The sequence below is a fragment of the Seriola dumerili genome, unplaced genomic scaffold (assembly GCF_002260705.1).
Source record: "Seriola dumerili isolate Sdu_G_001 unplaced genomic scaffold, Sdu_1.0 BDQW01000149.1, whole genome shotgun sequence".
NCBI classification, from domain to species: Eukaryota; Metazoa; Chordata; class Actinopteri; order Carangiformes; family Carangidae; genus Seriola; species Seriola dumerili.
In genome coordinates, this window is record NW_019174404.1 from 7,888,884 (window position 1) to 7,914,449 (window position 25,566).

Consider the following 25,566-nt stretch of genomic DNA (forward strand, 5'->3'; position numbering starts at 1 on the left):
TGTTTTGGTTCTCGAACCTCTGTTTCTTATTCTGTAAATTGATACAGAGCACTTTTGAGTCCAAAGTCAATGGGTTTGCTCTTCTATTTTGAGAGATGTTTGTGTTGTTTGGCTTTCCCAAGGTACATATTCTATACCTATGATACACTGCCTCTGTGTTTTGGCAAGTTTGACAAATAAAGGAATATCATGTTTTTCACAAATTCTGTGTTACTCGTCAGGGGTTACAATATGGCAATATGATTCTATTTTGTGTTGAGTCTAGAAGTAGGTTTTTGGTCTGGTGTTTGGTTTGTGACCATAGTTTAGTCTAACGAAACCCAGGCAGTGTTCTTTTTCTATGGGTTTAGCCTCAGTGTTTCAAGTTATTTTTAGGATATTTGATATTCTTGTAGCTAGTGGATGACAAGACTAAAAAAAGAAATGGTGTGGGAGGGTTTTTCTATGTACCTTTGGCTCTTTCAAAGATACTGCAGAGTCCAGGAGAGCCAAAAGGTATTTCATACTGTGATCAATTTCTAGTCAAGTAGAAGTGAAATTGATAAGTCAACTGACAAAAAATGAATCACTTTCAATGCTGCTGATTAAGTTGTTAAACATTTGCTGATTTCAGCTTCTTGAAAGTGAGGATTTGTTGCTTTTTTTGTTCCATGTAGCTATAAATTGAATATATTTGGGTTTTGGACTGTTGGTCCCACAAAAGCAGCAACACTAGCAGCCCCACTGTCAAACAAATGGAACATATTTAAAAGCAGCATTCCATGTAGGTGTTATACTGCAGGGCCCTGGTACACTGACACACCTGCTTGGTTATTGTTAATGATATTATTTACATCTTTATTTACATTGTGCTTTTCTTCCTACACATATAACACAGAAAATGGAGAAAGGTGTGTAGTGAAATCAAATCTTGTTTACAAAGCATTTTCTCCAAATTTCACTTAAGGAACTTGACTTCCTTCGTCACAACAGATAAATTAAGCCATCTCTTAAATTCTAGTTCTAATGGTGCTTGGATTAATTCATAAATGATTGCACTCACGATATGACTAAAAATACTGTACAAGTTGAACTGAAAGCTCTGATGCGTTCAAGTGGCACTGTTTATGTTGGCCACAAGAGGGCAGCAGACACCACTGAATAGCATGTGATGGCTTGCCAGTTCAGCAGATAAAGCAAGTTTCATGAAGTCAGTGCTATGACCACAAAGACATGCTTTCACAATACGCCAGGAGAATAAAACAAAACATTATGAAGCAAGTGATTCAAACCTAAAAACAAACAAAACCACAGTCACTGGGGCAAACAGAACACAGTGTCAGAAGGCGTCTTGTGCAGCGAGGTTGCTCCTGAGCTAAGCTCCCCTACTGTAGCCCACTGCTATGGGGAAAGAGAGTCACACACATCAGCCTGGTTAGCCCTGAGGAAGAAACACGGAGTTAAAGTCCATGTGCGAGGCCACAATGACAAGGGCCGCAGGCTGGTACACTGCACACAAAGGACAATGTTAGCCACAACAGCTAGTTTGTTTGGAGAGTGGTTGCAGGTCAGCTTTGTAAAAAATGTACATTTGACAAAACACATGAGAAAACCAAATGTCACCCTGTCTTTTCTCATTTTGTGAAGAAAAACAGAGTAAAGGACACAAAGAAATGTGTCTGCCATAGGCCATCACATTGGCTCTGATGAGGGTGTGATGATGTACTCGTGGCTTTGCCTGTGTTTGTATGAAAACATGCCAGCTGAAAGACAGCACGTAATGTTTACAGTGTGATCGACAAGTGGTTGTTGTGCAATGAATTTTAGCGGCAGAGCTCCTCTGTGTTCCTGAAATGCGGCGTCTTGTATTTTCTTGTAATTTAACTGATGTTCCACAATGGAAAAAAGCACACGAAATCAAAACTCAATAAAGAGAATTTTAATAGTAAAATTAAATTTAGCACTCACATATAACTGAAACAGCTGATATATGTTGTGCGTTGTTTCTTAGTCAAAACCATTTCTCAATCTTCTCTGTAAACCAGTGTTTATATGGGAATACTGCTGAACATGCACATTTGCTCAGCACAGTCTGGTTTGACAACTACCTTACTTTGCATTTACTTTGCATCTGTTACACACATTCTGATATTTAGGAAACCAAGAAAATTGACAAAGAAAACATTTTTCATGGAATCTATTCTTTGGATATGTGTATGTCATTGCCAAATCTGTGACTGTCAAACACTGAAATATAAACAAATATTTGTGAATGAAATTTATTGGTGTTTACTTAATTTATCTGTAGAAATACATGATAAAAAGTACTTTGTTTAGAAAAATACCTATATCTTAGTGCTGATTTGACAGCTGCATCATTCAGAAATTCAGAATCTCCCACTGGTGGGGCCCATTAAAACCAAACAGGTAAACATTAACACACACTGTATATTTATGGGGCATTGGCTTGCTCGCTCTCATAAATAATTGCTTGTTTGTGTTTTCCAACCCTCAATGAAAATCTTCAGGCTCCATTGGCTGCCTCTATTGTTCAATTTTTGATAACAACAATCAAAACAACATTGAGGTGGGTGAAGATCAATAACCCACTCCACCCTCCTGCCATCACAAGCGCGATGAAGGGAATAGCCGGAGTGAAGATGCATTCCAACTCAGATCATCAATACGGTTCATGATCTTTGAGAAAAGAAATGTTCCAGGAGCAATGGTTAATGGTGTTATTTTCTTCCCACATCGTCAACTGACACCCCCCCCCCCAACACACACGCGCAATGCACGCACGCACGCGACGCGACGCACGCACGACACAACACACACACACACACACACACACGCACACACACACACACACACACGCACACGCACACGCACACACGCACACACTGCCCTGCAGCTGTGTGTGGTAGCGTCCCGCTCCTATTAACCAGGCTGCCTTAGAATCAATAGAAAACATAAAGAGGCTTAATCTTTTCAGGTACTCGGTGCTGATTGCCTATTACACAATAATAACACACCTTGAATCCCATGGACCATGAGAGGGAAAAACACAGTCACCTCATCCACACATTACACACAGCCACAAAGCAGTCACACAGTAAATCTATAGGTTTACAACTGAACAGATGGTGTCAACGGTGGCGCTAGGCCTTTATGAGGGGTGTTAGCTAGCGTGCTAAGAGAAATTCCACCAGAAACAGTAGGATTCAGGGGATATAATTTATTGCCTCATGGAATGATACACTGCTACTGTCTCCTTTTGTAGACTATGGTCTCTAGTGTTCTGGTATGCAGACTTAGGTTGTAGAAGTTCCATAGGACTTCTCTCCGAGGCAGAGTAACAGCTGCTGCAGTCTACAACTCCAGTGGAGGACACAGTGGATTACTGGCCTGAGTTCTGGGGTGTGAAGTGAAATAAACACATCCTCAAAACCACACACCATCAAAACCACTTGGAGACAGACGCAGCTTTGCATTTCAACAATCAGCCGCAATAAACATTTAACATTAATGAGCAGTTATGCATTTTTTTCTTCTCCACATTGACTGATGTCCTGTTGTAAGTCATTAGGTGTTGGGCTGTCAGTCGCTCCTCCAGAAAAGCCCCACTGAATTCCAGTGCTGTGGATGACTGGAGTCTGGTTGTTGACTCTGGCTGTGTTTCTATAAACTGAGCCAGCAGGACAGGTGGAGGATCTGGGAGTCAGGCAAGTCCAGGACTGGAACCAGGGCCACGGACGGACTGGACTCTTCTAGACAGCTTCTTAAACTTTCTTCAAGTCCTGACAGGTAGAGATTGGGAGAGAGATAAGGGGATGATGGCAAATGAAGACTGTGGCATTAGTTTCATGAGAACTTTACCTGTTTTTTGGACAGTAGGTTCTGTCCCACTGGGGCCATCCCAGGGCAGAAGCTGCACTTAACCCTTCGACCGGGTAACATGGGCCTATTTACAAATTATTGGCATTCTTAAATCCTTGGCAGATTGCAAACCCCCAAATTCAACTCCCTGCAGTGCAGACATATGGTCAGCAAGGACAGAACACAAAGCTACCCCTCCCAAACCTGCACAAAGCCATACACAAGCAAACACACACTGACACAGAAGAAGGGGGGGGGGGGGCAACCCTGCCATGCCCCTTTGGACAATTGAGCAGCTTGTTGGGGCGATCTAGTGGAATGGATCCTTCCTCTGCTCCTGTTGTGCTGGGATGTTAAGAAGCTGTGTTGGGACTGCTGCTCAGCTTTACTGGAGCTGAGAGATGCTGTGTGTGTGTGTGTGTGTGTGTGTGTGTGTGTGTGTGTGTGTGTGTGTGTGTGTGTGTGTGTGGCCGGACTACAGACGGACAGTGGACATGTGAGAATTCATTGAGCATCTCAGAGCCTGGTCTTGATGACAGGCTGTCTATTTAGCAGCAGCCCGCTGGGATGTTGCCTCTTCCCCTCTTCTACTCTGTGCACTAATTGGTCACAAGTGTTCCTGTCTCATGGTTGACTGTCCTCCCTTATTTCTTCTCATTTAACAGCACGTTGGATGGGACTTGGGTGTGGTCACTGTGATCTGGCATGGTCATAATACAGTTAAACATCTGGGAAAGCATACTGTATCACAATCGTTTCTATAAGCGTTGGTCTCTTTACATTCACAATGCCATCTGCCTAATATGAGGCATGTCAAAATGTAATTCCTGACCAGTTATCTTGAGTCTCAGTGGACAAACACAAACTAGTCCTCTTTCAATAACATCCACTAGTACTGCAGTACTGCTGTCTGACATCTACGTGAACTTGTAGAGAGAGAAATCAGGAGACAGAGGTTTGAAGAGCAGTTCAGCACAATTTAATAAGCCTCATTCTCTTTCATTTTAAGCACACGCAGCATGCCAAACATCCTTACAAAGAGCCCACACACCCTAATTAGCTAATATGCGCTACAGCTTAAAATGCCCCCACTGAACACAGGCCTTTTTTAGAGGGCATTAAAAGCCTAAATATGTGTTATCAGAGCATGTGGTGCACCCTGGGAAGCAGGATCCTCTGGAGATGGCTAGCTGACAACTGAACGAGCTAGGGAGATCACAGACGGGATGGTTTTTATTAAGAGAAGAAACACACCCTTCATCACACCTTGCTCACTAAGCCTGTTTTATGTCAGGATGTTTTAATCTTTGTACTAACAGATAGGAAATAATTGCGCTCTCTCTTTGAGAGTCTCTTTCAGTGTCTGTGTACACAGACATGCCTGCTTATGCATGGATGAGAGACACGAGGGGGGTGAAGGTGACTTGAGTGACCATGCAATTTTGTGTTTTTTTTTGTTTTTTTTTGTCTATGTGAGTTAAAAGCGAGTAATTAGACAGACCGCTTTGCTCCAACCCCTTTAAATTCTTCTGTAAAATCACCCAAAATCCTATGAGCACTTCCCATCACACATCATCCCCTGGTCTCTCAGCCCCCCTTTGGGCTACATGGGGAGCCCCATTGAGAGGCCCAGTGGACAGAGGCAGTAAGATTCAAAAGCCATCACATTAGCAATGGGATGGAACTAAACCATCTACCCAAGAGGACCAGCCATTATTCTGCTTCACAGCAACACACAGGGAGCTGAAAAGGCTGCTGTTAAATCTCTGTGTTTTCAAAACCCAAGCATTACTAATGCCCACAACACCCTTTTATGTTAAACATCAACAGCCATTTATTGTTTGAACTGATAAATATATAAATATTGTAAGACTAAGTGAATAGAAGAAGGGGTCTCAGTAAAGGTTGCGGTAAAAAGGAGAGAAAAAGGGGATTCCTGTGTGGCATAGCTGATGCCTGCTGGGCTTGTGGGGCTTTTAAGCAGTGGCCAAGGCCCAGAGCCAGTGGTTTTTAGTTGTGCTACACTGACTTCCAAACTGGTCAAATTAACCGGTAAACGAGGTGGTAATTAGCAAGTGCTGGCTCATGAAAATTGTTCATTTAGTCCAAGGAGAGTGAACAAAGAGGCTAAGGGGCTGGGTGTGTGCAGTGGCGCCACAGAGAAACAGAAAACTTCACCTCACCTTTCTGTAAAGCAGCTATAATCAATAACTATATATTACACACACATGACCACTTGCATGTGAAAGGAGTTGCTGATAATGACAAACCCTCAGAGAATTATCGCACCACACTGCACTTTTCCACAGTGTGTTTTAGCTCACTGTTTTGGCGTTGCAGCTCACAACTTTAGTGTTTTGGTTCCGTTTCACTGCACTCAAAGTGCTATTTTCAGAAGCAGCAGCTAGCTGTTTATTAGCCAAAATATAAAAAAAAAAAAAAAAACAAACAAAAAAACACTACCTGTCCACCACCAAATAGCAGACAGTTAGCAACCAGCTAATAATCACACTGGAGCATTTCGCTGCTGCATTTTGCTCACTAATGCGAATGTGGCGCTGTATCTGCTCTATGTGTGATTGCAAAACTATTTGCTAGCAAGTTTGGCCTCTAATTGTATAATGTTTCAATGTCGTGTTCCCAAGCCTGTTGTCAAATATCAGTTATTGCAGTTTTAAGAATTGGAGGTTCCCAGGTGTTTTATATTTTGAGTATTTATAAGCAAAAAGATCAAAACATGCAGATCAATACCTGCTGTGTAAAATAATGGATTCTCAATAACATTATTTAGTCCCTTCTCTAAAAACTGAGGTTCTGGTTGAGTTACGAGGGCCTATCTTTGAGAGAACCTTTCTATCGTAAGTAACAAGTTGAGACAAGATGTTTAAAGGTTTCATTTGGAACATATGTCATGTCTTTCAGCTGTGAATCCTAACGCAAGTAACCGAAGGAGGGGGGTGGGGTGGGGTGTGCGGTCACATTTTGCTCCAGTGTTGTTGTCTGTCTGCTCGCTGACAGCAGCAGTTGCGGGGCTGTGACTGCTAGCGCCAGAGGTGTTACTTTTCTTCCTTTGACTTTTTGGATTCATCACCCAATGAGCATAGGCTGTGACCCATAAAAACGCCTGTGGGTAAGCTCCGAGGGTTTGGCTGTGCGTGCAGGGTAAGGTAACAGAACTCCAGCTCAGTGATGAGTCAGTAAATGGTTTCAGGGAAGCAGCCGCGTACAGGCCGCAATCAAAGACACATACATGTCAAGGGTAAAGATTTAAGTTGATTTTGCTCCGATTAACCAGTGACCCAGTAACACAATTAATGGTTCCTATTAACAACATTTAATATGATACTTTATATAGAAAATCTTTTTTGATATCTATTGTATTAATAATATTAGAATTTTATATACAAACTTACATGGGACATTTTAATAATATTCTTCCTAAATCCTCTAACTCTTCTATTGTGGATAATAACAGAAGGAATACATGACATGCATCATATATCATGACACAATGTTGAATAACAATTATATAAATAGGTAACAAAACAAATAGCACTGTTCGTCTGTCATGTATATCAACGCGTATTCTAAACAGATCAACCTTTTTCCTATTCATCACTGGTAACCATAATTCTATGTCCTCCAGAAGATGAGTTATGTCAAAGCTAAAAATGACAGTAAGATGGCTGGTTTGGCACAGATTCAAAAATGTTAATTGACTGCTTCAGCGATGACTTGACAACTGAGCCCGTGTGATCGATGTGCTCATCGCCCTTTTCCCTCAGAGAGAACATCTTTCAGGATAAAACAAATACCGCTCCACATTTGCCTTGACGAGAACCTCGAATCCTGGGAGCAGTAGATGGTGGCGTATAAAAGTATAATGATGACAAAAGACTGTGCCAGCTGCTTGGGTTACTGTACACAGAGCAGACACAACAAATGACTTACAATAATTAAACACAGGAAGGAGTGGAGATCCTCTGGAGAGACTGCTTCCTAGAATACTTTATGGAGTTTACTTAACCGGTGTCAGCTCAAACTTTCTTTGAAAAAGAGAGTGCAGAGAGAGACAGGCTGTCACTTTGTTTTCATTAATACAGTGATGTGAAGCTCAACCTGCCAGAGGAGTGTATCTCAGAAGTGTTGCCTTTAACGGAACAGCTTATTTGGGATAAATCCTCTTAATGAGTGTAAATATTCAATCAATTTAAAGCGTGTGTGTAGTGTCTTGAGTGTCCTGACATTATGACATACCTTTAATAATCTGCTGTGCCAGTGAGTTGCCACACTTGTAAAACACCCGGGCACATAGTGGCACCAGCTCAGCATCCATCTTCTTCATGGCTTTCTTGAATGTAACAGCAACTGCTTCTGTCACATCCTTCACATCGGTGACCTCCAGGTTATCACCGGGCACAGCCAGGGAAAGGGACAGTGAAGCACTACACCTGTCAGCAGACATTACAGTGTGGCACTCCATGGATCCGCACGCCGCCTTTGTAGTCATCAGACAGGAAGTCCTTTTGGTGATATCATCTTGAATTGCAGTCACATGAAGCTCAACAGCTGCACCCCTGGGTAAGGCAGGTACCACCACGACCAATAATGGAGCAGGTTTGATCTCAGGCTCCCACAACAGGTCCTGCAATGCAGACAGATGGTATTCAAATGAAGTGGCTGGAAAATTATATACTGTGTTGTGCCACACACTACAATCAAATATATGGCCCTCCTGCTGAGATACATGCTGTGCTCTCTGACCACGAACACCACTCCATCAACATTAAACATTATTGTAAAGAAAATCATAAAAAATTCTACCACACGGCACTAAGACAGGCTTTTTACTTGACAGACTGACAGACTATCAATTAACGTGAGATTGTGAGGTGACCCTCCGTAATGATGGTGTACAAACAATTCAGAAAGAATCCATAATGCTCACAGCCACCATAAACACAAATGCATTCACTTTGAGCTACGTTTGCTAACATGACAGGTCCTATCCAAGATGACTTCTCACCTCTCTAAGGAGATCATTCACAGCATGTTACGGCCGTTTTCAGCACATACATTCAGTGGAAAACTGCCTCAATCTTATCTCCAGAGCCAAAATCTCTTTATTTTTTTTCTCCTCCGGACTGAGGGCCATTAGCAGTAACAAAATGTCTTGGAGCAGTGCTACAATGTGGCCCTCTAATAATACTTGGCTGTGGCTTCATCTGCTAATGGGAGAGAAATGAGTGTTTTATATAACCATCGTTTCAGTTGGAGTCGATAGGGCAAAAACACTTAACCCCCTTTTCAATTTGCTGGATCAATTTTCATCCACTTACACCCCACTTTCTAAGTGCAGAATAATAACAGGTTACTTACATTTTATTCTGATATTCACTCACAAAAAAAAAAAAGAGAAATCATTGACAAGAGCAGACGACGGCCTCTTTGTCCCTTCAACAGACGCCCGTCATGACCCAGTCTGCCAGATTCACTGAAACAGCACTTACCTTCAGATTAAACTTGAGCAAACGCTTAATTGTGTATCAACAGCTAACCTCTTGCCTTGGAGAGTGAAAAAAAATTGAAAAAAGCAAGTGTCCTGAATGAGTGTGTGTGCAGGGGTTAGGTTAAGATTTCTTTACTCTGCTGATTTTGAAGAGGGCAGAGCTTGAAGTGATCAACAATAACAATCAGAAAGAGCAGAGAACAATAGCCGTGTCAGCACGGACCTCTTAGCATGGCAGACAAAGTGACAGCACACATACGTGTCCCATGCTTTGATAAATGTTATATTAGCACTTCTGGCACAGGCTAGGTATTCTCCTAGAGGGGGCTGCTCATGCACTTGTCAATAGTGATTGAACATGGAACAGAGAGCGGGAACTGGGGAGAGAAGTGACAGGACAGGGGGTCTTGCTCAGCCAGGCTTAAAGGCCACCCTGCAGGCCTTGGGTGCTGAGGTACTATACCCAACTGACTGTCTACAAGGAGATCAGGGGACTCCAGCTCTCTGCTCCAGCCTCTGGCAGGGCTTTATTGTCACTGCACAGTTGCCGACTTTTTTGTCAGAGCTGTCGAACAAGGTTACATCAGTTTTCTGTTTGTTTCTTTATTAATGTCGCCAACAAAATGTTACATTAGGTGGGAAGTTTGTTAAGCAGTTCTGTGGAACTAAACGTGTGCATTTCTCTATGTGCATGTGCATGTGCATGTTTCAGACTTGACTGTGTTCAGAGCTCTACTACAGTGTGTTCACCTGCTAGAGGAGTGAGAGGGGAAACACTGGCTGACATCCCTACCTGACTAGAGATCATTTATTAAATGAATCCAATAAAACACAAACTTTGATATATGGTGGAGCTGAGTGCTGGAGTGGCAAGTTGGGAGGGCAGGCGGTGTCTGTAGAGGGCTCCGTAACGCTCTACACCAACCACTTAACACAATCCATCTCATGACTTCATCTCACATCGGTTCCAGGGCATGCAGCCATTCCCCTAGTGCTTTCTCACTCCGTAGGCAGCAGGTAAACGCATGAGGTCTAGATCTGCTGGGCTCAGCTCTCTGCACTTATGAGGTGTGACCTGCCTCTCCTTATGTTTGTTTTCTTTCTCCCCTCTTTCCTCCCTCTAACTCGCGTCCGTGCGCCTGGAGCGTGCGGCGGGTTGGAGGGCCGAGAGGCGTGAAAGCCGAACGGTAAACACGGTAATAAGGAAGTGGTGTAAAGGCGGGGAACAGCAGGGAGCTGATGGGACTGCGCTGCTTAGCCAGTTCCCCTACATTTCCTGCCCAGCGGGACGCCTTCAGCATGTGGCTCTATGTCTCGGCACTTACTGTAGTGCTGTCAGTCTGCTATAATATCCCTCCCCATTCACTCTCTTTTCTTAAGATTCCACTCTGAAGCTCGTCAGACTGACTTTGTGAAAATGAAACGCACAGGGTCATGAAATTCTAAGAATGAGGTCATTACATGGCAGAGGCCAGAGTTGCTTCAAAAGTCCCACGTAAGCAGGAATAAACAAGGCTGAGAGGGTTTTCTGTGGTATGCAGGGAGGAAGAAACTTTCCACACTGCTAATGAATTACCATTAATTTCAATTAATCAAAATGTAAACAAAACCAATCATTTCGTTAAAAAATCTTTTCCAAATTATCAAATTAACCGATGTTTATGAATGGTGCATATGTAAACGTAGACGTATTTATAGCCTTAATAACTAAAAAAAAAAAAAAAAAAACATTTGAACCTGCTTAATAATTATTTTTTTGTTTTCAGAACCTGTTATTGCTACACAAAGGGACATCTGTTTAACATTTATTGACTTATCACATCAACATCTCCCTGTTCATCAAACTCTTTGCACACAAACTTGCACGCACAAAGACAAGCAGGCTCTTTGTGGTTTAATGCACCGTAAATACAATTTCACACTTGTAGAGACTCTAGTATGCTCCCAATTAACCCTGCACGCTTCTTCGTCCACCTGATTAGATAAATTATCAACGCACAACAACAACATGGCCCCGTGGCTTCACAGACACGCCAAGCACTGGTGTTTCCATCATAAACATGCACTTCACAGGTCTGGTGTCTGAAAATATACTGATAAGTACACCGGTTATATCTATATAAGAGTATAAGGCTACACTGATGCAACATTTGGATTTCATCTGACATCCATAACTGAATCAGATATTACATGTTGTGCTCATGGTTTCTTTAAAAGCCCAAATGGCATCAGGATACGTTATAACAGATGCATTCTTTCGAGAGAATTTCATTACTTAACTCTCCAGTAATTATATAACTTTACTAACCGACCCTATACGATGCATTTACCTACTTAATCTGACATTTTAAATGACCTATTTTGTCAATGACAGCTAAAGATTTAATGAAACAAGTATTAGGTATAACTTCCTCATTTAATTTTTAAACATGTTGAATATTAAATTGATATAGCTTTTAGTTCAGTTTAATTAATTACAATGCCAAAACTAAACACTCATATGAGTATGTTCTATAACACACAACAGATTGTTGTGCAGAAAGATGTGACATCACATTATTTCTTTGCATAATTCAATTTCAGTCAGTATTTTACATATTGTCTTGTCGGTTTTATTTTCTCCTTTTTTTTCTCTCTCTCTTTTCTCTATTTCAGGAACACTTTACAGATTCAGTGTTGAAAAAGGCTTCACAAGTTAGGGTTACTTTACAATTTAGTAAATCAGAATTGTATTTGTGAATTGTATATGAATTGCCTATATGTTTTGATCACCTCATAAAGCTGCCTGTTAGTGAAGCACAACTCTTTTTGCTATTGCTGCTGGAAACTAAGTTATTACTATTCTCTGTGGGAGTTCTGTTATCAGTGTTTGACCTGAGTTAAATATTGCAATTACACCCAGTTCAAATGAGCACCAGTGCTTTGTATAATCCCCACTCTGGGGAGAGAGCATTTCACCAAGTTAAGGATAAAACAGCAGCCCCCACCAAAGCCGCTCTCCCTGTCTATCTTCTACTGCGCTTTATGCATCTGCACTTTAAGTGGAAGAGAGGGGCAAGTTTGAGGGCAAAGCCGGGAGGTCGTACCAAGACGATTTGTCTCACAGGTAAACATAGTGTGTGTGTGTGTGTGTGTGTGTGAAGCTGTGAGGGAAGAGCTCACCCTCTTCACAGGGTGAAAAACCCCGAGCTGTCAATTAGAGCTGCTTAATCTGGGAGTCAGTTGAAAATAAAACGTGGTCTCCTGGTAGAAATCCTGGGTCATGTCAATGAATATTTTTGGTTCTTCTGACACACCACATGGAAGCACAACAGATGGGCGATGTTGTCCATCTTCAGTGACCTCTGACACAGACCTTAACTTGTCACCCCTCCCTAGAAACGCTTAGCCCTTAGTTATATGAACGACCAAATCTACATGCAAAGTTCATACTATACTGTCAGCGCTTTTCAGATTTCTACTTTCACTGTGTGTTACAAAATGGCAAAATGTGTCAAAAAAAAAAAAAAAACACAAATAGATACCAGCTCAGCAAAGCTTTCAGGATATGACTGCTGGCATTAACATTACACATTTTGAATTTCATATACTGCTTTCCTATTTGAGGAATTGACACAAAGTTGACATCCACTCTGCAGTCTTTAACACCGCTCACCACCACGCAGAGCCACGTGTTGGAGGTGGGCTCCTGCCTCTTTCCCTTAGGCCCTATTCCCATGGCGAGACAGATTACTGTGGGAGGAGAAGGGCTGCCAGGGGAGACTGGTGCCCCTGTTAGACGTATGGAATCAGGGGTTGTAAGCTGGGGCGGTGGAATGGAGGAAAGGATGGAGGGAGGTGGCAGGAAAGAGGGGTGGAGAGGGGGATAAGCTGCTCTGAGAGTTGAACGAAGCTCCAAAATGGTGTGTGGGGGCAAAGGATTAGGGAGGCTCTGAGGAAGACATCTGCTTCTGTGCCAAGCTCCACATTATCAAAGACACCGGCGTTTCCCACATCATCAACTTTTCATGAGCGCACTCACTGGTAAATATCAGTCGCAGCGGCTTGGGTCTCAAGGGGGAAGAGAGGGGCGAGGAACTTTCCCTTATTTCACAACAACACAAATCTGAAAGGCCCTTTCTGAAAAACTTGGATACCATAAAAAGTGTCTCTTCTTTTACTTATTCATTGAAGCATGGATTCCACTGTCTTTTCATCCATTAAACATGTGGGTCTAATATCATATTATAAGAATGATCAATATTTCCTCTGCATCTATAATAAAACAGCCAGATGAAGCTCTCCTCCTTAACCACCGGCATATATTTCATATACAAAAATCTCACTCCACACCGACTGACCTTCTCTTCCTCTGCGGCCTTCAGCATGCTCTCCCAGGCGGCTCTGACGATGGGGATGTCTTGATGTCTTGTGGTGTAGCAGTGAGCTTGGACAACATGAGCCAGAGTCAAGCTGCTGATCACAGCCTCCAAAACCTTCTCCGCATGGCTGAAGGACCAATGGGCCTGTGTCCTGGTGCCTGCCTTCAACAGCTGCATGGTACATGGGACCAAAGCAATTTGGCCTGCACAGAAAACCGACTCATCCACCTGGAGAAAAAAAGGTAGAAGGGAAACAGAGCGTAAGCACCACTGTTGGCTTTGCAATTATAAAACCAAGACTTAGAGTCCATAGCCAAGCTAGCAGGATATCAATGTCTCTGCCAAATTTCATGGCAATCCATTTCACTCAAAACCACAAATGTGAACCTTGTGGTGGTGCTAGATGAAAAGTCTGGGTGGAGTACAAACTTATTACTAAGAGAAAAAGTGCCCATCAAATCATCCAAACATTTATTTGGGAACATTTACATAAATATTTATAGATATTAAATCAAAAATGAAAAATTATCATGGGAACAAAAGTTGCCACTGTCCATTTTTTTGCATTATATTATCAAGACTGGATAATTTATTCATTGAATTTCAAACTCAAGAATCTGCAGAACTTCGGTCTGAACTAGAATGTGTATTTCCTTAGGTTAAAAAAAAAAAAAAAAGAATGTTTAATTAGGCAATTATAAACTTGAACACTGAGTTGCTATTCAATCAGAAAACTAGGTGTAAGAAACAAGTCATCAAACTCCAAAATGAGTTTTAATTATTAAAAAAGAAAAGGAGGATATTCATCAGCTAGGTGCTATAATCAAATTAACATTAATTATAAGCGTATATTTGAGTAGCAGTGCATTAATTAACAAATTCCACCTCTCCCATTTTTCAGCATCTTATCACCAACAATTTTCATTTCACAGTTCTTGTGAAGCCTGCCAATGTATCTCTGTGCCACCAGTGTTATATATGAGCGTAATTAACTATGTGATAATAAGCTCAATTCTCTGTTAAATACCTCAAGCTTCTTCTATAATGACACCCCGAAGAAAATCTATCTGTTTAATGCAGAGAGACGAGTAGGGATGAGGAGTGGCATTAAGGAGGTCAGGTCTTCAGAGACCCTGTTTGAAGTTGGATGGCATTAGTGCCGGACACTAGCTGCTGGTCAATGCAAATAGATGCTGGTGACATGTTGATAATTGCTGGCCTGTGCAGGGACCCCGGAGCACATGCATATGTCCAGGGAGGATCAAGGAAGCCTGAATCAACTGATACATGGCTCGAGACGAGATACGCTAACTGATGAGTAAAGACACAGCGAGAGGTGTCGTGTTTCACAGTGAGGCTACCAGGATTAAACCACAGGTAGCAACCCCTAAACCAAACTTCCTCTCCCACTCATTTCAAACAAACCCTTTATTTCCCTAACTTGGGTCACTTTGAGTGACTCACTAAAGCCCACACAGTTGGTGGCAGGCCATGACACAACTTGTTCAGAGGAGGAACTGAGTGCAGAATATTTACACTCTCTGAAGTGTATCAAATCTGTCTTTGATGGGACGGGAGCGGAACAAGACGCTAGCCACGCAGCGGTTTAGCTCGAGGGTGGACATGGTCGTGGCTATTTCCATAATCAGATGGGTTCGCCATGATCCCCAGCTCCTGGGTTCACTTGTCAACTGTGATAAATCTTCAGCTTCCATCTCTGCTGCTGCAAATTACAGGGACAGTGCATGAGACAAGAGATGGAGTGAAGACGAGAAAGAGGATGACGAGTGAGAGTGATAAGGCCCTCGCTGCTTTCAACCAGTTGGATCAATCACCGGATCATTTACCTGCAAGCATGATCTGCCCGAGAGCCTGCGTTACTACGTCTGCCTCACATAAAAGCCAGATTCCCACACATCAACAGCAAATTGTCATTGGCATTCCATTTATGAGCCATCAAATGCCATCATATTAACTCCAACAAAGAACAGCTCCATCAGGTTGGACGGATGGCCAGAATCTTTTAACAAGCTTGTCCCCGTGAAAAGAGCGAGCTCCATTTTGAATTCATAAAGGCCGGCTACCATTTGTCGATTTGAATATCAAAAGGGACTAGCGCGGGGCCCCTTGACTGTTAAAGGGAGACTCCCATTGCTTCTACCAAGCAGGTGTGTGATGATCAATTATTAAGGATCCCACTCTGGTTACTCTTAGTGGGAGGTGGAATTGGGGATTTGGGGGTTTGCGGCTGTGGGGGCACATCTTTCTGTAGTGAACCTGGATGGGGGAGAGACAGTGGAGAAGGGAGAGCGAATACTATTTACATAAAATTAACAGTTCAAAAGAATGAGTTCACACACCAATCAAACTTGTTAATTGACTGTCAATGGTGTGTCCCTGAATATACAACACAACTACATTATTCATCTTAGGCCTTGACAGGGAAGACAGTCCAATTTGCATGGGCGTTCTAAACGTGATCAACAACCACAATGCCACATGCATTTTTAATAGGCCGGAGATGGGACCCTTCAATATTCATAAGGGTCAAACAATTGCATATGACATTAAACTTTCTATAACAAGGTAAGTATTTTTCAAATGCTAGCCCTAGCAGCCTAAATGGCCCACAGAGAAAAGGGAAGATACGCTGTCTTACAGTGTTCACAGTGAATCAATACAACATGTCCATGCTGGTTTATTTCTGTTCTTCTGTTTCTTAATTTCAGTTTCATAATTCAAAAGGTTTTCAGATGTTTCACCTTTTATAAAGAGACTGTTAAGGCAAAAAATTACTATTTTTATTATATCGTAGAAGGGTTTTTTTTTATCATAGGAAACATATGATGAGTGTGCAATCATGATGATTATCAAAGCTGTATCTCAATATCAATGTTTGATGATAATTGAGTTACATGTACGAGGTGATTTAAGATTAGTCAATTGGTCCAAAGTTTGTTTGCTTTTCCTCTTTTTTCATGTGTCAGATCTCATGTTTCATATTTCAGAATAAAACTTATCATTCTAAAAAATCCTGATAATAAAAGATCGACTTTGACGGACATTTCAGAATAATTTTTTTAACAGTATCAAAGCCAAACAAGCTTCCAATTAGCTGAACAACTGAAAAGACAACAACACAAGCTTTATTTTTATATTAACTAACCTGTGTTGTGCCTTTGTGCTTTATTGACCTTTACTTCATGGCTAAAACACCATCATTTTTCGAATAAACCCAATGACATGCCAAAAGGTCACCAACCTCAAAGACATCCTCTCTCCATCTCTGTGAGCTACTGACAGTAACATATATGTAAATGTACTCAGGAAGCGCCTGTCTGTGTCCGCTTCCAGCCCTTAACGGTGTCTCATTTCAGGCTGGTGTGTCTGAGGTGTTTCTAATTGCAGTTTTTGTCAAAGAGCTCCCAGAGATGACCAGACAGTGCTAGACTATATTCACATTGGTGTTGGAGCCCTCTGGGCTCCCATCTTGTTGAGGACGTCTCCAAGTGTCATTAGCAGAGCTTTGGAATGGTACAGATGAACCGGGCTGAGCCTGGATAAAATGACCTGGTATTGACGAACAGTCAGGTTTTTCTGCCTGGTTCCAAGGACAGAGAGAGGTGGAAAACTGCTCAACCGCTCCTATCAGATATGCTAATGGTCACATTTCTCCCCATTGAGACCTCATGCATAATTTAACCAGGAAAATGATAATACAAAATGTGTAAAATAGGTTAGATTAATATGGTGTAACTTTTCCTTTATGCAAGGACACATGTAACCAAGCTAAAGGGGTAATGGCAGTACAGTATCAGCTACAGGGTGGGTAATTACATGTAAAATGTAATTAATATTTGTGATATGTCCGTCCATGGAGAGATACCCACACTGTTACAAATTGTTGTTAATTTACATCAAAATGTCAACTTAGAATACCTGCAACATAATATATTTCCATCTTTAAGGTCTGATATTTATTCTATGAGATTCCTTACCAATCTTTATGTTTAGTATTGTTTTCTTATTGGTTTTATTATTTGTTATTCAGACTAAATGTAGAGCACACTGGACTTGATTCAAATCAGATTTTAGAGTAGAGTCTGAACTGACACACAAACACTGTAGGCAACACACATAAACAAGTGGTCAGTGCATGCCAGCGAGCTCCTTCTGTACAGTTAGTATTGTAAGCTTGGTGTCTAAAAGTTTACAAATCATACCGAACAAAAAAAAAAAAAAAAAAAATTGATTGCATAGTCTGGAACTGTACTGAAATAGTAGCTAGCTTTTTAACACCAGAACCTCCGTCAGTAGCCTCGATTACATATACAGTATGTCCTGCAGTAGACCTTACATGCCAGATCCAAAGAGCATAAAGAACAGGGCTCATCTGTGAAACAGATTTCAGTTTCTATTGCATTATACTAGTTACAATGTGACAATGGGAATACATAACTCATTCTTATGTCAATGCTGAAACGGATTTTTCTTTCTCATGTTTCAGGTGAAACACCAGGATGATCAGCCTATAGAGGGCCACGTCCTTTGTGAGGACATCCAGCCAGTTTTTCCGTCAGGTCGTTTCTACTTACTACACCTTCAATCTTCAGTAGCAAGACAATGCTGCATACACCCTGGGATTCATTTAAAGGTTAGGTGCTTACATCTTTCAGCTGTTACTGTGTGCTCACAGTGCCACAGAGTATTTTGAGGGCCTTGTGCTCCTTGAGTTATACTGTACCTCACAGCTCACATGCAAGCTGCTCGTAACATTTGATTTCTGGAGCTTGTTAACTAACCTCTTCTGACACTTATCGGGGCAGAGGCAAACGACTTCTGTCACTGCTCCATGTTTTTGGGTAAATCATCATTGAATTTATATACTGTATGGATTTATAGATGACAATGTCTAACTCCAACATCATGTCTAACATCAATTACACCAGTAAAAGACAGTGCTGTTGATGCAAGAATACACATTGATAAGAGAATGATCTCACACCGACTATGAAGAAACACACACGGTTCATGAGGATAAATCCTGAGAGAGGCGCAGAGTCTGGGTGAGACAAAGTTCTGTCAAAACAGACAGGGAAAGTCATCCACAAACAGATGACATCAGTCAACCATCGTGTTTCCAGTTTTCTAAAGAAACCAATGGACGTTGAGTGGGACTTTATGTAAGTCAGTGAACCCAGACATTCACACACACTCACTCTCTTCAGGTAGTCACTAAGTCATTCATTCACTCACTCAGTCACTCTCTCTCTCTCTCTCTGTCATTTCCCCAGTCAGTCTTAATCACCGACTGACTCACTCGCTCACTGTCTAGGTGCTTCACTCCCACTATGTCACTCATTTATTAACTCATACAGTCCTTCCAAATACACATAGTTTTGTTTTTATGATTTTGCTATTTTATGTTTATTTGTGTTCCCTGTTTAATGTTCAGGCAGACTGCGCCACTTCTTCGTTTTTTAAAAAAGCTTTTTGAAAGTTTTCAAAGGTTTAATAAAGAGAGGCATGGTTTGAGAAGACACTTTGAAGCTGTATTATTTGTCTTAAAATTGAAACTCAGTTTCAAAGAGATTATTTGCTATTAAAAAACTGTGTTTCATTGTAAGACTGCCAAGGAGTAATTTATCAAATCACAAGGTTCAGAAAAATCTTTTTCAATAGCTTATACAGCAGCACATAGAATATATGCAAAGCAGTTTATTGTAAAAAAGTATACCTCTTGTGAAAAAGTGCACATACACAGTGGTAAACTGTAAATCTTTCCGTCAGTATTTTACTGTAATAGTATAAAATAACGTCTTTACACTGTATTTACAAAGGAGGACACAACGCAACCCTGCTGCTAGTTCTTTATGTAACTTATTAAGTAAAATATTTGACAGTGTACATGTTTGCAGAGTTGGTTACAGCCTCACCATGGAGTGTGTAGGGTAAATAAGTTTTTCAGTTTTTCATTTTCAGGGCACTTTGTCAGAGCTTTCAAACTGACAGCTAAAACTTTTCAAGACTGATGTGTGTAAGTAGCACTACAGCAGATTCAAACCCAGGATGTACGCGATCTTAAACTTAATTTGACATATAAACTATACTTAAATGGGACAAATTTCTTTCACTTTTAATCCCTTATGGAACATTCTTAATATATGTGACAAATTTCCAAATTTCTGCCTTCACTCTTTTTTCTCTTTAGTAATTTTTCTCTTTTCTTGAATATTTCAGGGTTGGCAAATAGCTCAAGATAGTTCAAAATGTGGGGATCAAAAAAAAAAAAAAAAAAACTGAGGTTGAAGTTTTGTTGAATGTATTTAAGTGCATATATTATTTCTGCGTTTTGTTGGGGATTTGATATGCAACGACTGTTTAATCCTTGTGTGGTGGATGGCAGTTTGTCAGGGATGTGTGCTGTGATTTCATCTTGAACTGGCTTCAAGTCTGTGGGGCTCTTTCAGCATTAGTGCATTCAAAGCAGATCACGTCTGGGAGTGGGAAATGATAAGAGATGGGCTCATGTTGTGCTGCGCCCTGAGGAAATCCTGCCTCTTCTGACACCTCATTTCTACAAATACAAACCTTTCAGGAGAACCACAACCTCTCCCCTCTACAGAATCTCTCCCCATGTTAGGCTTCTCATTTAAGGCTTCATGGGAAGAAGGAGGGAGATATTTGCCTTTTTTATTCCCTCCTATTTTTTTTTTCTACTATCTCAATTTTTTTTTTCTTCCTGTTTGTGCTCCAGTTTGAGCCTAACCCCTGTATGCTCAACTGTCACACAAAATCAGTGTTACTTAAACGGCGACATAAATAGCCGTATGAAGTGCACAAAGAAAGGCAAGTATAGGGCATTTCTGAATGCATTCTCTTAGGTCTAAAACTGCACATTTATTCAGAAAACTAAACCATAAGCATATGTTCAAAACACATGGTTATTATGCTGACAAATTTAGCAGAATACTCAAGATTACACAACTATAATGAGCCATTGTTGAGGCAACGTGTGGTCAGTCTGAGCCAGGGACACTGGCCTTTCCCCAACCCCCCACCTTCTGTAAGCTTATGTGTATTTTTCTATTGTGCCTGTATGTCTGCCCTCGACATGCCCATTCCCTAGACACTGAACCGTGTGGAAGAGTAACACTGTCATGTCAGCTCTGGTCAACTTTATGCTGGTCAGGAGCTGCCGCTCAGTACTATAACCAAGGTCAGGGGAGCCTGACTGCTGGATGCTGAGGGACACATCTGAATGCCAACAGGCATGAAAAATGAATAAACAAATATATCTTCCCATGATCATCAAAAAAAGATTTTTACAACATCATAAGGTTAGTTTTGATAAAATTCTGATATGGTTGTTGTGTTTTGTTCTTTTATAAATTTGCTGTTGCTTTAATAATGTTAAAATGAAGAAATAAGATCAAATAAAACATAACAAATACTCAAAGCCGATGTAATAAAATTGTCCGCTGCTGTGGATTGCTGTGCCACACCAGAGCTGGGCAGTGGATGAAGAGTGATGGAGGGGCATGGTTTTTCATTGCGTTAGGCAAAATGCCCTGCTGCCTTCAACTGTCCCGACCTCACATTTTTTGACAAATTGGTTGTGAGGCTTTTACGACTGATGCACATATCGCAAAAATCATTTCTGCCAAGCTTCCTCTATGACCTGCCCGTGGGACATGACAAGCCCCTCCACGCATCGCTCTATCAAACCGAATCTTTCCAGGACAATGCAAATTATGACAAATTCCATCATCCTGCATTATGCGCTTTCCTGCTAATCTCCCTAATTCGAGAGAATCGGGGAGGGTCTCGCTGTTTCAGCTGAGGGGCATGTTGTCTGATTGAATGATGCTGAAACTGCAACACTCAACCCCCGTTCTCTCTCTCTTCCCAGCTGTGACCATCTCATCTCTTCTGTCTTTTCATATTTTTCTTTTATTTGAAGCTACATCTCTCAGTCTGGCTGGTAATAGAAGCACTAACTTAACCTGGGCATAAAAGAATTATGTCAACATAAAGTGCCGTGGCACAACCATTACAGTGTAACTGTCAGTTGTGGTGAAGTTGAGTAAGTCTGTGTGTGATATGAAGGATAGGACCACAGTGTAAAATGTCTACTGTGGAAAAGACAGTGTGAATGTCTACAACAAATCAGCCTGTGACCCAGCAATACGAAGTTGCTGGTTCAGAGAGATTACTCTGTGTCCAAATCCAAAACTTCAACTTAAACACACTCATCCACACACACACACACACACACACCCTCTCTTCCCTGCCCTGTTCATTGACTTGTAACATGTAGTTTAGTATTCACAAATAAAAGATGAATAACAGCCAAACAAATACTGAAAGACAGAACAAACAAGACAGTGCAGAAAATGCAAAGGAGAGCAAAAAGGACATGTAGTTCACTCTCGTCTCAACAGATGGCAGTATGTCTGCATTAAAAGGGCAGCTGGAGTGTCAGCAAACCTGTACATACAAAGTCCATTCAATCCATGGACAGGCAGGCTAGACAGCACTGAAATCTCCTTGGAATTTATTTTTCCTTTTTTTTATTTTTTTTTATTTTCCAAGTGAAAATGCTTGAAAAAAAATCCCAAGTATGGATGTAAAAGTAGGAATAAATTATAAAAACAGTATAAAAACTGTTTGGGGATTTCATTGCAACATTTACACCAGTGTATTTATTTTTAATCAATAAATACTGAAAAAAATCCAATCAACCTGTAAAAAGTGTCAATAATAGATTAATAGTAAAAATTTGAAAAGAAAGATTATCAATCTAGGAAATACTTGCTTACATCTACGTTGGAATTATTAACAGTGTTATTTTACTGAAAATATGCACCAGGGGTAATAATATTCTCACCATAGCAAACTGATAAAATACAATATGCTCCAAATGTACTGGATCTCTACAGAAAAATATAGCAAATATTAACATTTTTTGTCAGTGCATCAAATTCAACTCAATAAATTTTGACATGTGGAAAATATTGTGTACTCTATATTATATTGGATGAACTCTTACCCTGAACATCTCAACTTCATTACATTACCTAGACTCGCGGGGCCTGACATTCCCTTACATAATAAATCAATAATATCAATAATAAATATATATTAAAAGTGAACATGCTTATATGTCCTCAGAAAAAAACAGGAGGCTGTATATTATTCATCTGCAGCAGTTTTTACCTCAGTAAAGCGTGCTTTGATGACAATGGCATTTGAAAAATGAATGACCCAGGTTAAAAGTTACTACTCAGAAGAATTGCTCCATGGGATATTTATGATGAAGCGAGTGGCCAAAAGTAAATGGAACGTAAACGCTAACTCTTTTCTGAGGCATCTGTAGTCGTGCCGGGGAGAAAAATCATCTTAATAAATGAAGATAAAAAGGCAATCCTAGCACACACTGTTGCATGTGGATGCAATAGTCATTGTTGTGCAACTGTGTCATTGTGTGCAACTTATGGAATCGCGGAAATATATGAGAGCATAATAATTATAGAAATCATCTGTAATAGCGGTTTCCTAAAATACACAATCTGCTGCATACTGCTGCACATAATAGCCAGCAGGTGAATCTGCTGCTGTAACAAGCCATTACTAACGGCCTCTCCGTCTGGATTGGTGACAATTAGTGTTATAAACCCTCATTGGTAACATATCACTCATGTGGTGTTCTATGCAAACAAATTGTTAATAAAATGTTAGACAATTTTATTCAATTCTGTTAATGGCTATACAACAAAAATAGGAAAGCATAATGTTGTTGTTTTTTTGTTTTTTTTATTGTATCTATTTCCATAAGTCAAATTAAATTCTTTTTCTGCAAGATTCCTGTAATGTTTGTGCGTCCACTATTTTGGATAAAAGATTCTGTGTATGAGTAAAATGTTACATTTGCTTATGCTGGTCTGTATTACTTCCTGTATGTCACCACAATAGCATGTGTGGGTGCTGCCCCCCGTATTGTTCTCTCTGTATTTGCCAAATGCGTATATTTCACAAGGAGCATCTTCCAGACCCTCCCTATCTGTGTGTTTTTGTGTGCGTGTGTGTGTGTGTGTGTGTATTGTGTGTGTACTCTGTGTGCGTGAGTGTGCGTCGGCCCTGTCAGCTATGCCCTCTCGTCACTGCAGGGGGAAGCAACACACCCGGGCAGCTCTGAATATAGTGGCTAGTTACCATAGTAATGGGATGGTCATACGTCTCTCCTCTCTTAGACAGTGATGGGAGTGGACAGGACACGCCGCTATGCTTTTTATCTATGCATTTGCTATTCAGTTATTTCATTCCGCAAATAAAAAGCCAAGCCAACCCACCTCCCCCTTTTTTCAGAATTCAAATAGAGGGGTGAAATGGGAAGTAAATAGTTGGATATGGGGTAATAATTCACACATGGGACTACAAATAATTGATGTGTTTTGACTGAGTGTTTGTGATTGCAATTGTAATAGCGCAAGTGTCTTGGCAGATATCTGCGGTGGTGGGATCTTTATATGACGCTTTTCAGATGCCTTCTTGATGTCTCTGAACCATTCACCCCTCCACTACTCGTCAGCAGTGACAAAGTGAGAAGCAAACAAGCACACACAGACAGACACACAGACAGACACACACACACACACACACACACACAAACACACACACACACACACACACACACACACACACACACACACACACACTCATGTGGTTCTCTCAAATTAAAAAGCTGTGTCTACCATTTATCAAATAAAATCATATTCATACATGACTACTGATTACATTAATCTACATTCCATTAAAGGTTCTTGTTAATTCTACCCATGTAGTCACAAAAACCAGACCTGTGTCTCTTGAAGCTTCCCATGCGTTTAAGGATGGTTAAGTGGTGCATGTCCACCTGTGTGCACATGTACACACACACACACACACAATGGATACAGACATATTTTTATATGCGCATCTCCACATCACTTCGCATGTCTGGTGTGTACATTTTGTGCACACTTATGTGAATGAGGAAGTGGGATGATGGCTGTGGCTATCCTGTCTCTGCTTCCCATGGCTTGTTGACATGAACCAAGGCAGTCAGGCACCAATAATACATGAAGAGCTGTTCAAAGGCAATTAGGATCAGTTGTCAGGGCCGGGCCCATTAATGAGTGGGAGTGTGGCAGGGGCCGGGGCAGAGGCACAGTGCCGGCGTAGGTGACCGCCTGAGAGCCGATGCACTCTGACAGATCCAGTCCTTCCCCTGTCCTCGCCTGGTACAAGCTGATACCAGCCTGTGCCCACGTGGTGCTGCTGCTGCTGCAGCAGCAGCAGCAGAGCAAGATAATGTAACAAAGAACGCACTGACTCCTGAAAATGACTACTGCCATGGCAGGTCAGCCTCTATGCGGTCACGGCAGGAGAGAAAGGGGGGAAGTAGGGCTCGTGGGATATGGTTGGAAAGAACATAATTACCTCTGCTGCCATCTACCACTTCCCATAAAACTGCCCCCTCATCAGATTAAAAACATGGTCTAATTTGGCCTTTCACATACATGAGGCAAGAGTGCCCAGACCCCAACCAATAGCTCAAGCACTGTCCCAGCACGGAGCTATGACCATGTGTCAATACAGATATATGTCTTGCAATGTGGAGCTGTATTAAAGGAGGGGGAGGATGTCCTGTTCTCATGTTTGCTTATATGATTGTACTGAAGAGTATGCATACATGCCATGGGTATACAGGCCTGCACTCAAGCAAACATCTGTCAACAAACGTTTAGATATGAATCTATTGAAGTTATGAGATAATGAGTACATTCAATTGCCTGC

At 41.2% G+C, this 25,566-nt stretch overlaps 1 protein-coding gene across 1 annotated transcript in view; it reads right to left on the reverse strand.

Annotated features, from left to right (window-relative positions):
- Positions 1–2,862: 2,862 nt before the first annotated feature.
- The window catches only part of dph6 (diphthamine biosynthesis 6), a 57,854-nt gene continuing 35,150 nt past the window's right edge, over positions 2,863–25,566 (reverse strand). The window contains exons 13-15 of the mRNA XM_022750748.1: positions 13,708–13,956; positions 8,116–8,503; positions 2,863–3,779 (exon numbers count right to left, since the gene is read on the reverse strand). Coding sequence (XP_022606469.1) covers positions 3,661–3,779; positions 8,116–8,503; positions 13,708–13,956 — 756 coding nt within the window. The 3' untranslated portion in view covers positions 2,863–3,660. The remainder of the gene's footprint in view (positions 3,780–8,115; positions 8,504–13,707; positions 13,957–25,566) is intronic.